This window comes from Mustela putorius, unplaced genomic scaffold (assembly GCF_011764305.1).
Source record: "Mustela putorius furo isolate JIRA1106 unplaced genomic scaffold, ASM1176430v1.1 tig00000596_pilon_pilon_pilon, whole genome shotgun sequence".
Classification (NCBI taxonomy): domain Eukaryota; kingdom Metazoa; phylum Chordata; class Mammalia; order Carnivora; family Mustelidae; genus Mustela; species Mustela putorius.
In genome coordinates, this window is record NW_025421428.1 from 10997538 (window position 1) to 11013025 (window position 15488).

The 15488-nt window shown below is 45.3% G+C and overlaps 1 protein-coding gene across 13 annotated transcripts in view; it reads right to left on the bottom strand.

Annotated features, from left to right (window-relative positions):
- The window catches only part of FNBP1 (formin binding protein 1), a 143465-nt gene that overhangs the window by 61849 nt on the left and 66128 nt on the right, over positions 1-15488 (bottom strand). For all 13 annotated transcript variants that reach the window (XM_045082583.1, XM_045082595.1, XM_045082594.1 and 10 more), the window contains exons 3-5: positions 15381-15437; positions 14539-14686; positions 119-181 (exon numbers count right to left, since the gene is read on the bottom strand). In XM_045082583.1, coding sequence (XP_044938518.1) covers positions 119-181; positions 14539-14686; positions 15381-15437 — 268 coding nt within the window. The remainder of the gene's footprint in view (positions 1-118; positions 182-14538; positions 14687-15380; positions 15438-15488) is intronic.

The following is a 15488-nucleotide window of genomic DNA, read 5'->3' on the forward strand; positions in this document are numbered from 1 at the left end:
AAGATTTCTAAAGGCATCCATCCCTTTGGTGTTTTTGTTCTGCACTTACGGATCGATGCAAGCTCACATTCAAATCGAAAGTCTACAGGCATTTCTCCAGTGTCTGCTGTGCACTTACTGATTCGAGTTGTTTCCAGCATATCTCTATGTGCTGCTGTGCCTTCCGCCCGTCGTGAAAGTACTGGAAACAGAAAACACGTGGGGATTAGCACCCTCTTTGTCATACTCGTACGTGAGAAAAAGATCCATCCGCCTAAAATCATATTTCATTTTTTTAAAGTGGTCTCCATGCCCAACGTGGGGCTTGAACTCAGGCCCCTGAGATCAAGAGTCATGTGCACTAACGGCCGAGCCAGCCAGGCACCCCCTCCTCCCCAATCATACTGAAATACGATCTAGCACGTGCACGCCAAAGAAAGGAAAGGGTTAAAAAATAAAGAGGAAGTGAACATGCAAACGGTCAGAGTTCCCTTTAAAACTTCAGATATGATAATACTGAATTCTAAGACCTACATACAGCACTTGGAAAAAGACAGCAATGTTTGTTAAGACATATTCATTTTTAATTGCTTTGAGAAGGAACTCCTGTAGCTCACGATCCATCCACTTAAGTTGTACAATTCACCGCCCTTTGCTGTAATCACAGAATTACGCAACCATGATCACAATCAATTTGAGAACTCTTTTTTATCCTCCAAAAAGAGAGCCCGGACCTCTGAGCCGTCATCTTCCCACCAGCCCGAGGCAACCACTACTCCACTTTCCGTCTTTATAAATTTGCCTGTTCTGGGTTATTTCCTGTGAATGGACTTATACAATATGAGTTCCTTCTGTGACTGACGTGATGTTTCCATTAGGACATAATGTCCACTCAGCAGGATGTCTTCAAGGTTCATCCGTGTTGTCACGTGTATCTGCACTTTATCTCTCTTTGCTGCCAAGTGACATAGTGACATTCCATTGTCTGGACATATATAAACATTTTGTTTATCCTTTCACAATCGATAAACACTGGGGTTTTCCCTGTTTAGGGCTGTCGTGAATGATGCTTGTTGCAAACATTTGTATAAAACTTTTGTGTAGTTGGATGTTTCCATGACTTAGGCCTTTTTAGATTTAAAAATAAATTCATTCCCCCCTGCTATATGCAAAGGCCCTGAGGCAGGTAAGTGCATCGTGTTGACTAGTAAGGATCCTAGGGGGCTAGACCAGGGTGAGCCTCGAGAATATCAGGAGAGGGGGTCAGAGAAGAAAGGACCAGACTGCGTAGCATTTTATAGACTTGTGGCCTGAATGAGCTGGGAGCCATGGGTCATTCCAAGTACAGAAGTGCCCTGTTATGTAAAGGAAGGTTCTAGGTAGGAGCCTTTCTCCAACCCTGACCACAGGGTAGCCGTGCAGGTGGGGAGCAGGTCTGAGGGGAATCAGACACAGCTTTCGACATGTGAGCTTGACATTCTAGGAGACCCCCAAGTGGAGAGCCTCCCAGGTTGCTGGATGGCTGCAGGAGAACCCAGAGAGCGGCCAATGCTGTAACGATCAGCGTTACAGGCCATCTAACGGGAGCTCGATGTCAAGCTACAGCCTGGACGAGATCACCAAAGGAGATAGGACCCCAAGGAAAGACCAGCTAGAAACATATGGAAGTATGAAGAAAACAGGGTCCTTTTTATCCGGGGCCCTAAAATCACCAGGGTTTCCTAAATCCTGACCCAGCCTTCAACTGTGACGTCACCAACTTTGTCAATGTGGTGGGAATTTCCCAGATCCGTTCTCTGCCCTGTACTGTGTCCCAAGAGGCTGACCTGCATGGACCACATGCAGGCTCCCTTGCCCTCGGGCTCTGTCCGATTTGCCACAGAGGTTCCGGCATAGCAGAGGGCAGGAATTTCTATCTATCTGCAGCTTGCTCTCGCTATGATGCTCCAGGTTGGCTAGGTCCTCGACCTAAGGCCACAGCTCGGGTCAGGCACTCCTAGGAAATGCCTACAATTCTCCCCTGTCCCCGTCAGATCGAGGGGCCACAGCAGCTCCCCACCCTGACTAGCCCCAGGGTCCTGCGCGAGCACTATTGCTTCTCCAGGGTAAATGCTCCTTTTACTAGACAACCTTCCTTCAGTGACTGGGTGTCAATGTGCATCTGTGTTCCAATGGACAAGGTATAAACCTCGGTGGGGGTACGGGGTGGGGGGGGTCCATGGCCAGAAAGAAAGCAGAAAGCAGGACAGGCGGAACAGGTCCCCTCCGTGTAGCCTTGTACCTTTCCATCCTCCCCTAGTCAGAGCCTAGGGCCCGGCTGAGCCACAAAGGAGGGCCGGGGACCGGGGGTTGGGGGGGTGGACAGGAAGGAGGAGACGAAATCAGATTTTGGTTTTTTAACAACAGCGTTCTTCTTATCTCTCTCTCCTTTGAGGCCACGTTTCACTGTTGTTAAGTTCCTTTTTGTGGCAAGTTTTACCCATCCAGCAATATCTTTTTCTTTTTTTTTTTTTTTTTTTTTTTTGTCTCCATGAATCCAAGAGGAGCCCCCTGGGGGCTTCATTCCTCAAGTTTCATAACAGACGTAGGGATGAAACTGAACGGAGATCGAGTCTCAGGCTAGAAATAAACAAGCAAGGCGGGGATCGAGGCAGTGGAAGTAAGGAGGAGGCTGAGGGCAGAGCTAGGAAGATCCTGAACCTTGGAGGAAGTACAAAAGGCAAGTGGGTTTTCTGAAAGCCAAACAGACATCACTTTAACACGGAATGGAGGGCAGGAGGGAGGGAAGTCCTGCGGGCAGGGAGTCAGGGGAAGAGAGAGCGGACAGCGAGGCAGAGGAACAGGCTTAGCGGTGCCCTCTCTGGCTCCTGGAGCCCTGCCCGGTCAGAAGCTACATTCCTGAATTGTCAAGAGGACGATCCCCCATTTCGCAAGCAGAATTACTGTGTTCTGCGATTTGCTGGAAAGATCTCCCTATCCCCCGGCCCAGTTTTACTTCGAGATTTAAAGACAGACATAAAGACATAAAAAAAAACCCTTAGCACCAAACTCAGACCTGTGCTCTAGGTTTATGGTCTTGAAATGGGTGTTTTCACAAAATGCGAGGCCAGGCCTGGGCTGAGAGGAAACACACACAAGAATACGCAGAAAGTGACAGGCACCGCCAGGAAAGGCTGAGTCGGCTGTATCATCAAAGGAATCTTCTCTGGAGACAATAGGTACTCCCCCTCCCCCCATGCCCCACACACACACACACACACACACACACACAGAGTCATATTCTGGGAACAGAAGGCTGATTTTGATTGAAAACCCACACAGTAAACTTTCTCCCTGCTCCTTCATTTAATACTCAAAAATAAGTATCATCTTATTTTTCAAGCACGGTTGTGCACCTTGACCTGACAGAGAAGCTTTCTCCCACGAAGGACTCCTTGGCCGCAGTCCTGTCCGACTAAAACAACCATCTGAGAACTACACTTGAGATCCTAATGTCTCCCGTGACATAAGGAAAAATCAAGGTGTCCGTGATTTTCCTTCTAACGTATCTCTCCCGGTACGTGGTGGTGCCTGAGCCCTTAGGAAATCAGAGAGTGGTACCGAAGGCCTCTTGACCGTCCTGAACGTACCACGACCTCGACAGCAGTCATCTGGGGCCACCTCTCTCTCTCTCTCTCCTCCTTCAGTCGGAAAAGCTAGCTAACAGTTACAAAGATAAACAAACAGACCGGCTTGCCAGATGTGCGTGTTGTTTATTAACAAACAATGGCAAAGCGTTGCTTCCCAGGACAGTGAGCAAGTGTGTCTCTTTAAAGTGTGCCTAACAAACAATGGCAAAGCGTTGCTTCCCAGGACAGTGAGCAAGTGTGTCTCTTTAAAGTGTGCCTCCGAGCTCTAAATAAAGAGGAATTGTTCTCTAGAAAAAGATAGTAAGTCTTTTGGAGCCACAAAGTGAAGTCATCACAGTGCTTTTCTCCTATCAGCAGAGATGGGAAATGGCATCTCTGGGGACCCAGAGAGATGCGGCTGACTTTCTCCTGGAAGCAGGGTGCTTTCATTTCTCTTCAGCAGTAATAACAGACTTTTGAAAATGCCTGATGGTATCTCAGCAGACAGCGAAACTTACTTTCATTTCAACTTTTTGGTTAGACCTTAAAAATATACGGGTAGAGTCTACGTATACAATAAAAGCATCCTTCCAGATTTTTTAGGATTCTCCCAGTAAGCAGGGGCCGCTGAGATAAGAATCAGAGGAAACCTAAATTAAGCAAGCACAAACTTTAAGAAAAACTACAACGACAAAGCTTCCAAGAAGGTTTTACTGCGCTGCAAGAGATCGCCCTTAGACTGTGAAAATGTTTATCATTCACACTCCACAATTAGGTACAACAGCTGCTCGTTCTTACACTATTTATATATAATAGACCACTGATTTTTAAAACTCCATAAAAAAGCAAAATATGGCAATGATGTGAGAACAGCCAAATCCAGAAAAAAAGGGAAAAAAAAAAGAGAGAGAGAGAGAATAAACACTCAATTGAGGACAGTCAACCATCTGGAATTTTAAATAAAACTCAGATTCCCCAGATGAAAACAAAGGAACACAAGACTTGAAAAGGGCAAAGAAAAAAGGGGCTTGCAGAAAATATGTCTGTGACAAATATTATAATTTCCTCAAAACCCACAGCGTGGTGGGTCTGAGCAGCTTCCAAGCCTGACTCGGGATTAATTAGCACAACTACGAATCCTTGCTGCAGAGACATGGCTGGGGACCGGGGAAGGAAACTCAACCACCGTCAGTCCCGCTCACGGGAGCCACCGCAACCCCAAACCATAGACCTAGAAGCGTTGGTGATGGCAGCGCATTCTGATCTGTGTGGGATGGTCACAGGATTAAATAAACATGATTTATTCAGGAAGGTCCATTTTCCTCCATCTATTTATAACGCAAATACTGTCCCAGTGAACTACCTCCCAGTGTCAGGCTCAGTTGCTTAACCCTACCCATCCCCTCGACCATCTGGGCACCGGGCAGGGGACCCCACGTGCGATCCAGCAGCCGGTGCCAAGTGGCCTTTGTCCTCTCCTGGGGTGCCGTCTCCCCACAGCTCCTGTCATTCTCATGCCGGCTTTTGCTACCCAGACCTCTCCACACACTGACAATTCACCTGGACTCCAGGAGGCTTGTATCTGTCTTTCAGAATAACCCCTTCTCTCACATTCCTTAAAATTCTGATTGTTTTTGAAGAATCTCAATTAACTCTTTTTTGGACTTGAACTCACGACCCGGAGATCAACAGTCACATGCTCTATGGGCTGAGCCAGCCAGGCGCCTCCTGATTAACTCTTAGGATGAAAGAGTCTGAAAATGACCAACATGGAGCAGTGATGCCCCTCACTCGACCCCTGCTGAGGGTATCAATCCCGGACTTCCAATCCCAGACAATGCGCATCACCATCAGTAAGAGTTTCAGATAAGGCGCCAGGTTGACGAGGGTGAGACGTTAGAGGCAGTAATCCTTCCCCAATAGGCTGAAAGCTCTTACAATCAACTTTATTCATTCCACACATATGAATTACACGCCCCCAGGTGCAGGGTGCGGCCCATGCTGGGTGCTGTCCTTGTGGCCACGGTGGTAAGAGAAAGAGGACGAGGCACAGAGAGGGCGGCTGTGGGTGCAGCAGCATTTTCAACAGATCCGGATGACATTTTTTGAACAAACTGGAGGCGTGAACTTGCAAAGGTCTAGGGAAGGAAAGATCCTTCGGAGCGGCTGGAACAGCAGTGGAGGTGCCCTGAAGCAGGAACGGGCTTCCTGTGGTCCTCGACGGCTGATGCCAACGTCATCAGACCGAGATGAGCGGTAAGACAGAAGCCGGCAAGGGCTGGACCGCGGACAGCGGTTTCCCGGGCCGCGCCGAGGGTGAGGGAAAGCTAGGGAAGGACCGAGGAAGGGAGGGACGGGGTCTGTCTGCAGGATGACAAGGCTGCACCGGCTGCCGTGCGGAGAACGCACCGAATGGGGCAGGTGCGGCGGAGGGACAGGGAGGAGGTTGCTGCACCTGTTCACGGGACAGCTGGTGGCACAGGTGGAGACGGGGAGCTGCGCCACAGACCTTGGGAGCAAGAGGGATGAGGTAGGAGGCTTGGGGCAGTCCTCCAGGTGAGACAATGAGGGACCGGATGAGGGGTGAGAAGGGTTTGGATTCAGAACGTTTACTGAAGGTAGAGCGGACAGGACCTGATCTGTATTATATAGACAGGGCCCATATTATATGGGGTGTGAAGGAAAAAGAAGTCCTGGACGCCCTATTGTTTGGGCCAGAACCATTACATTAACAAGGAGTGCCATTTAACGACCCGAGGAAATGCAGACTGGAACAGGGGTATGATAAAGGGGTTTGGGGGATCCACAGTTTCTTTTTGGATGGGATAAAAAGCCCTCTGCATCGCACAGCTAGGCATCACTCCTAGTGCTGCTGGGCTCCAGGGACACTCCCTCCCCCGACAAGGGGGTGCTCGGAGATGCTGCATCGGGCTCATCCAGGGAAATGGCAAGTGGGTACCTGGATACAGGAGAGTCAGCTGGGACACAAAACATCCGTGAAACAATTCCTGGTTCTAAGAAGAAAAAGAAGGTCTCGTTCTAGCTCATGAGGGAGCACCACAAAACCCAAAGCTGCACTTCAAATCCAGGGAATCAAGAGCAGAATGTCAGCCTCCTGATAACTAGGTATGTTATAACTAGGTATGTTAGCCCACAATTTCGGGTGAAATTTTAATGATTCTGCAAATGACAGAACCACAGCGGTGACAGGGCCTTGATGAACAGCACGCGCCTGTCACATGTCCTCCCAAAACAAAGGAGACATAACAAAACCAAATACACCTTCTAGAGATACATTAAACCAGGAGCTATCCGTGGGTGTCCCACCAGCAGGACATAGGCATTAGACCAGCAACTTCTACAGGGCTCCCTGCTTTCGGATTTATTTAAATAAAGGTGGTAACCCCAGTAAAGAGGAGGTATTATGGAAACCCTCCTCTCCAGGTCATGAAATCGAAAAGTCCCTCTTGGCTTTCTGTGTTCTCTCCTCACAGGTCCTGCCTGGCTTTATAACGGAGCACCCCAGGTGCGTCTCAATGGGACCGGAAAGATCAGAAATTGACTTGTAATGACTTGATCACACACGTAAGACCGTTTTAGTTTCTGCATTCCCTCACGCTAGGCTTTGTCTGTTTGCTGAAATCTCTTATAAAAACATATTTGATGCATAGTAGGGTCAGTCCACGCTACAAAACTGCCTTATAGGATATTAAGTCCTTCCCTAAGTTCCTAAATAGGACCTACCCAATAGCTAACTTGGAGACCATGGTATCTTTTAGTATCAATTTTTAAACACCTCTGGGACCTCAGGGAAAAGATATAACTGGCCAACCTAAGTAATGTGGGGTCTTGTAAGCACTCTCTGAGTTTATAAAAATTTTAGTGAGTCATTGAAGGTACTGTATAATCGTTTCCTCTAGAACTTTTCAGATAGCCGCTGCCAAAAAGCGATTCTGTTCCTGGCAATATTTGGTAATGAACCATACTTTCCACCTGCTGAGAAAAGCTTGCTTGGAAGTTCCAGTCAATGTCGGCCAGCACCTCCTGACTCCCCTTCTGGAGCTACAAATCTCTATAAAAATCCCTCTTACACGGTTCGCGGTGATCACCGTGCATTACCCTGAAACACACTCAAAGGCTCGAGCTGAACCAAACCACCTCTCCGAAATTCTTTAACAACTTGATTCAATGGGCAAAAATCGCCAGCAAGGGTATCTTTACCCTCATTCTTATAGGGGAATCTATCTGATAGCGACTCTGAACTACCCACACTTCAGATCGGGTAATTCACAACCTCGTTGATCATTTCCGTGACTTAGGAATCTCATCTACACTTCTCTCAAAGACCATCACTCTTGTAAATGACCAGAGCTTAATTAAGAACCATAAATCACGTATGTTCGACCTCGTACTCTCTTCCTGGGAATTTAGCTTGGAGGAACGGTGCCCACCCCACGCACAAAAGAGCTATGAAAGAAACGAGTTCTCTGCAGTACTCTTTATATAACTAAAAGTACGTAAATAACCCGAAACTGGTAATAGCCTACAGGTCAAATAGTAAAGAATTAGTTAAGTGAATGATACGAGCATTAGAATAATGCATAGCCACTAAGATTCTAATGATGAAAACTACCTGTTTTCATGCAGAAAAATAAAAACTGCTTATGAAATTAAATGGGGAATAAAGAAAAATGTAAGTTATATCCATATAGGACTAATATGCTTAATTGTTATATATAGGAAATATATTTATATAGACATATTACATATACATGTCTATATCAGTCTTTGTAAACATCAATATCTTTGTGTCTATAAGTGACACCTAGAAAATAACTTGGAAAAAAATGAGGATTTTTACTTTTAAAAATTTCAAGTTTTTGTTCTTTAATCCAGATTTTTGGTAACATTCTTTAAAAATATTGACAATTAATACATGAATCATAACATTCCCCCCTTCAAAAAAGGGGGAAGAGTACATAAAAGAAATAGAAGTTCTTTTTTTTTTTTTTTTTTTTTAATTTTTAAAGTAGACTCCACACCCTGACGGAGGAGGGTGTAGACTCCACACACCCTGACGCAGGGCTTGAACTCACGACCGGAGATCAAGACCTGAGCATAAATTAAGAGTTGGATGCTCAACCGACTGAGCCACTGGTGCCCCAAGAAACAGAAGTTCTGGGACACCTGGGTGGCTCAGTTGGTTGGACGACTGCCTTCGGCTCAGGTCATGATCCCGGAGTTCCGGGATCGAGTCCCGCATCGGGCTCCCAGCTCCACGGGGAGTCTGCTTCTCCCTCTGACTTTCTCCTTGCTCATGCTCTCTCTCACTGTCTCTCTCTCAAATAAATAAATAAAATCTTTAAAAAAAAAAAAAAAAAAAAAAAAAGAAACAGAAGTTCTTTTTGCATGTCAGCTAAAAGAGATGACTATTCTATTTATTGCAAATCTCTCAAAATCTAGGAAAATCAGGCAAGTATAAAAATTTCCAGATTTTACACATTAAAACTAATCATGTTGCCTCATAAAGAATATTGATTTCCGGGCACCTGGGTGGCTCAGTGGGTTGAGCCGCTGCCTTTGGCTCAGGTCATGATCTCAGGGTCCTGGGATCGAGTCCCGCATCGGGCTCTCTGCTTAGCAGGGAGCCTGTTCCTCCTCTCCTCTCTCTGCCTGCCTCTCTGCCTACTTGTGGTCTCTCTCTGTCAAATAAATAAATTTTAAAAAAATCTTTAAAAAAAAAAAAAAGAATATTGATTTCCCAGTAATTTCTCCTGAACACCAGTAAATCCCAAATATTGTCACATAGTACAGATTTATTGATAATTTACATCTGTAGACAAAAAACTGAATACAAAGCAAAGGAACCGGCAGTGTGTACTCTGACTTATGTTCTCCCCAAAGACAGGCCACTGATTCTCTCTAAAGAGAAGGTGAGTACCTTGCTAAAATCTAATTTCTGGGGTGCCTGGGTGGCTCAGAGGGTTATGCTTCTGCCTTCGGCTTGGGTCATGATCTCAGGGTCCTGGGATCGAGCCCCACATCGGGCTCTCTGCTTGGAAGGGAGCCTGCTTCCCCCTCTCTCTGCCTCTCTACCTACTTGTGATCTCCTCTCTCAAATAAACTAAAAAAAAAAAAAAAAAAAAGTTATTCTTGAAAAATCAATGCATTTTCCTAGCAACGAGCCTATAAATTTGTGTCTCGGAACAAACTGTTTCCTTAAGATACTATGTGGGAGAGTTGCACGTCTTATGGGATCAAGGGAGGTGTGGACATGGCTGCCTAAAACCCACCTTTTCTCCAAAGAACGTGAACCGCAGGTGTTGTTCTGTTTTATAATGGGAGATTTTTAAGACTTCAAGGACACACAGCTGGCTCATTATCATGAAGTGGCCCCCAGGATGAGAAGAATGTCCATCTCTCCCTCTACTTCCCTCTTACTACCTTCCTTTCAAAGGAAGGAAACATTCTTTACAGAATGAGCTCTGTCACCACAAAGACCCTTGTTAGAGATTCATCTATTCAAACACAGCAAAATCTAGAGGAGAAATAATTTTCCAGTAGTATTCCAAACTGAACTTGGAAATGACTCGATATGCAGTAATGAGATCCAGCAGTAATCCTATAAATTTGAAATCATCCCTTTGGGCAGACAGGATTTCGCCGCTGTACCAAATGGCCCAAAACGCATTATACTAATGGTTAAGACTGGCACTTAAGCAAGACATGATTTCTGGTTAGCTCTGAGAATTACTAGCTAGACCTAAAATGGTGAAAGCCTCTCATTTCAATGCTGTCCACCAATTCTACATTTTTAGAAAGTTCTTTTTAAATGCACCGGGCCATACTGTTATGACATACGGTCTCAGGGAAGCCTGTATACCTTCCTGCTTTCTGTAATAAACCCTGATCAGAACACTCGAGGGGAGATACCTGGGTGGCTCAGTCGGCTAAGTGTCTACCATCAGCTCAGGTCATGGTGGCAGGGTCCTGGGATCGAGTCCTGCATCCAACTCCTTTCTCAGCGAGGAGCTCACTAGACTCAGAATGGGGCTCAGAGAGCCCTCGGAACCCAGTCTAATGTGTCACAGCTGGTGGGGCTGCCTGAATCCCAAGCCCATTTGTTGACCAGAACATCCTTTCCTCTCCTAGCCTGACAGCCTCCCAGGGAGCTGTGGACACACAGCTGGTCTGGGCTCTCCCTCTCCTAGGGAAGATGTGCAGCACGCGGTCAGCCCTTCACAGCAGCATGGCAACAAGGCCCCTGGCTGGGACACCGGAAGACCTGGATCTGAGTTCCAGCTCTGTTGTGTCACTTCCGCTGGTCACAAATGTCACCACAAAGTAGAGAAGATCCCATTCTGCTGTGTTTTTAATAAGAGTCATCTTTTTTAAAAAGATTTTTATTGATTTATTTGAGAGAGAGAGAGCAAGAGCGAGCGCACACAGAGGGAGAGAGAGACTCCTTGCTGAGCAGAGAGCTTAATGTGGGGCTCGATCCCAGGACCCTGAGATCATAACCCAAGCCAAAGGCAGATGCTTCACGGACCAAGCCACCAGGCGCGCCAAGAGTCATCTTCACTTTTTTCTTTCTTAAAAAGATTTAATTAATTAATTTATTTGAGAGAGAGAGAGAGCATGGGGGGGGGTGTTAAGGGAGAGAGGGAGAAGCAGACTCCCCACAGAGCAGGAGCCTGACTTGGGACTTGATCCCGGGTCTCCAGGATCATGACCTGGGCTGAAGGCAGCTGCTTAACCAACTGAGCCACCCAGGTGCCCTACGAGTCATCTTTTCAAGAATAAGTAAGATCATTCATTAATAAGAGTCAGAGGAGCCCAAAGGGAAAGCTCTAAAGGAGAAATATTGGTCATTATGGTTCAACCTCAAGGAGGGCCTTACCTAGAGCTGATTGCCCGTGAAGAAGCGGACACTGTCTAACCCGGCATCCTTGAATGTAAGTTAAAGAACGTCACTCAGTGGAAACAAAAACACGCATGTGAACATGCATGGCCCCGAGAGCCACACAGAGCCACCCCCCGGGGAAGGGCCTGACCCCCACCTTGCTGCCTCCAGCCTCCTGGTCTGGGATAAAATGTGTCACTGTCCGCCCTCCCGAAGGGGTGCTGTGAAGAGAAAATGTAAAGCCTAATAGCTCTCAGTTATTATAATCCACAAAAATGAAGACTCAAGGCGAAACAATTAAACAGACAATATAACCAGAATAATTTCTAAAGTCGCCGCGTATCAATATACAACCTAATGGCCCATTACGTGGTCATTCAAAATAATGATAAATATGTAGGAAAAAAGCACAAAGGTTCATGATGCATTCCATTGAAACACCACAAATACACATTTACGTATGGCTATTCTTTCTTTCTAGAACTTTAAAAGGGTTCCCAATTTCCTAAAATGTCATTTCATGTAATTACGAAATGCTTCCAGAGCCCGGTGGTTGTCGCTCTTCCCAGTGGAACATCTGACTCAGATGTGTGCTTGTAATTCTCCCTAAAATAAAAGGAGCACTACGAACTGCAGATCTTATTTAATGTGTCTCTGTATCACCTATAATTTACTCTATAAATGACTATAATTCCTGATTAAAAAAGGAACAGAATTCAAGCTACAGATATGACGGACTGTACAAAAGACATGATTAGCAGTGAATGAATAAAACAAAAGGACCCAATCATAACAATGAAAAGGAAATACAAGGATCCTCCACTAATGACACAAAGTCCAAGAACAAAGTGAATCAAGTTGAGTCTAAGACGGCTCCTCTCTACTTCCTAATGCTTACTTCCACCCTGGCACTCTTCCAGGTGCTTGGGATACGACAGGAGCCAAGAAAATTCTTGCCCTTGAAGAGCTTACATTCTAGTGTGAGACGAAAGAAAACAAATATATAAAGTGTTAGATGTTGGTAAGCACTATGGGAATACAGTAAAGCAGGGAAGGTGGTGGGAATGAGGCGGGGAAAGAGAGGAGAGACTTTGTAATTTTAAGTAAGGTGGACAAGACAGACCTCAAGAAGACGCTATTCCTGAGAAGTCAGTAAGCGAGCTCTGTAGATATCTGGAGCCAAAGGTTTCGAAGGAGAACAGAGCCAGTACAAAGGCCCTGGGCCAGGGTGACACAGGGTGAGGTTGAGCAATAGCAAGGGGGCCATGTGGCTGGAAGAGAGGCATTCAACAAAGTTAACAGGAAGCCAGTTTATGTGGGCTCATATCTCATGATTCACTTCAGAAACAGAATTTATATTCTGTACTAAAGTAAAGGCAGAAAGTTCTGGTTTAGGGTGTTTGCTAAATTTCTAAGCTACATGGGTAGCTGAAGGTCAGTCAAAAGACACAAAGCACTGAACAAAGAAACAAACAGGAAGAAGGTATAAACTTTGCAAGGTTGAGGGAAGTTCAAGAACCTGGGAAGCAGTCCAACATCAAGTTCAGATTTACTCTATTTAGTTTATGATTATATTAGACATTTGTGCTTCATTCTGAACTTCAGTATTCTGTGCACTGCTTCCTTTCCATCATAGAAAAGATCTTTAATGAACGGTCTGGAAGATGCTGTCATCTAATTTGGGGCTCTAGTGCAGGGTTTCTCAATCTGGGCACTATGGACATTATGGGGCAGGTAATTCTTTGTTGGAGAGGCCGCCTGTGTATTGTAGGATATTTACGAGCATCTCTGGGTTCTACCCACCAGATGCCAATGGCAACCCCCTGGCCGGTCAAAACTATCTCCAGATACTGGTAAGTGTTGCCGGGGTAGGCAGAAAAATTGTGCCCAGTTGAGATCCACTGCTCTAATGTGAACAGATAAAATATGTCATCTCAGTTTATGAACCCGTGGTTTTTGCTTTGTTTTTCAAACCAATGGTTGTTCTTAAGGCATATATCTGTTCCTAACTACTAAACTCGCCCAAAGCTATGTGCTACCTATTTATAGCTTACTTAGAAAGAAGTAAACTCCTCAGATGTTCCAAAAACTTTCCTGTCCCAGGACCTTTGCACTGGCTGCTACCTCCGTTGCTTGTCCCAGGCAACTCTACCTCATCCTTTGAGTCTTATTAAAACGTTGGCTGTTTAGGGCCCTGGAAAGCTTCTCCCCGATCCTGAGCACAAGCATGTTAGGTACTCCTATCATCTCCTCCTGTGGCACCTACACGCATACTTCACAGCAACAATCACAACTGCAATTAAGTAATTATGTTGATGATTATTATTTAACATCTCTTCCATTTGTTCAGTAGCAATCCCACCTTCTCTGTTGGTTCCTGCATGTCCAGGGCACCAGAAGAATTATGGTGGACTTGGATTTAAATGAGAAAAGCATTATCGTGGGGCAGCTTTAGTACTTTATTCCTAACAAATTATGATGCCCTGTGTAAGCCATCAGAGAACAAGGACACGAACAGCAGCTTACAATTAAACCTTTTAGGACAAAACCTTGACTATGAATAAACTTTATGTGAGTGCATGTTTTTCTCCTTTGTTAACAGTAAGAGCTATGATAAGATGATAATGAATGCAGGAGGACCAAAAAGGGCCTCTTCCTTCGAGGACCCAGAAAACAGTTGATGGCACTGAGATCATCTTTCTGGCTTTTGTGAACACATTATAAGCATTTAAGTTAATACTCCTTATTCCACGCCGCGTGGACTACCTGATATCGCTTATTCTTTTTATGTGTGAGATCCTCAAATACATTTAAACTCCTCTTAGGGATTTTATTCGGGGGGGAGGGGTGTCCTCAGATAAGTTTCAGTGTCTGAGGGACCCTTGCAAAGACCTAGAAACACCTTCTAGGAACAGGGTCCATAACTTTTTCCACGATTCAGTTCAAGACGCACCACGTTATAGGACTGTGTTTAATCTGAAAGCTTCTAGGAGTATTCCCGTTGCCCCTGGTCCATCTCTTAGGAAGGAAAAAACAAACTTCTGTTACCGATTTCCTCTCCTGCTTCAGCTCCTGGACGTAGCGGGCTAACTCCACAGTGATGTTCGAGGTCATGTTCTCGGAGATAACTTCATGCTGCCCAGCGTAATCATTCATTTCATTCAGGGTGGAAAGGAAGGCTTTACAAGCCGTATACCTACGGAAATGAGCACACGCCACGCTTTCAGACAGGGGCCCCGTCCGTTCTAACACTGTATGTGCTGACGAAATATTAATTAAAATCAGGTTAATGTGCGTCAATGTCCCATAGGATCCCAAAAGTTCATTACTCATAAGAGCGTTCTCGTTGAAATGGCTCAGAATTAATTACCACTGAAGCACTCTACATTCTGTGAAGCCGAACCGCTCTATGTAAGGCAGTATTTAGCCTCGTTAATCCTGGTTCAAATATGACCCCAGATACCGTACATGCCAACTATGCATTAATTCAATGGGTGTTTAGATCTAAATTGGAGATTTAACACTTTTGCACTGTCCATGCTAAGGTGCCTAAGTTGCTTACTGGAATGGACAGATTTCTCAAAGAGACGCCTGACATTACAAAAGCCAATCAAGACCATGGAATGCACAATCCTCACTTCCTGTATTTGCTGAGATTACATTCTGAGCTTTTCCCAATTACCTTAATTGAAACAATCTGGAATAGGTCTAGTGACTCAGCGCAAGTTAGCCGAGCCGGGTTTTTACCGTTCTTGATGCCAATTTAAAAACTAGCACAAACACGGGTGGGGAATGCAGCTTATTTTTGTACATTTCCTTTCCCCTTTCCTTCATCAGCATCACGGCCGGTGTAAAGATTACCAGCACATAATTATCAGCGTTAAACAGACCTGTATTCTTCTTCCTCCTTCGAGTTCTTTTTAGGTTGGTATTTCTTTGCGAGGTTCCTAAAACAAAAATGCAGACATATCACCTTCTATAGAAAGATGATTGAGAAA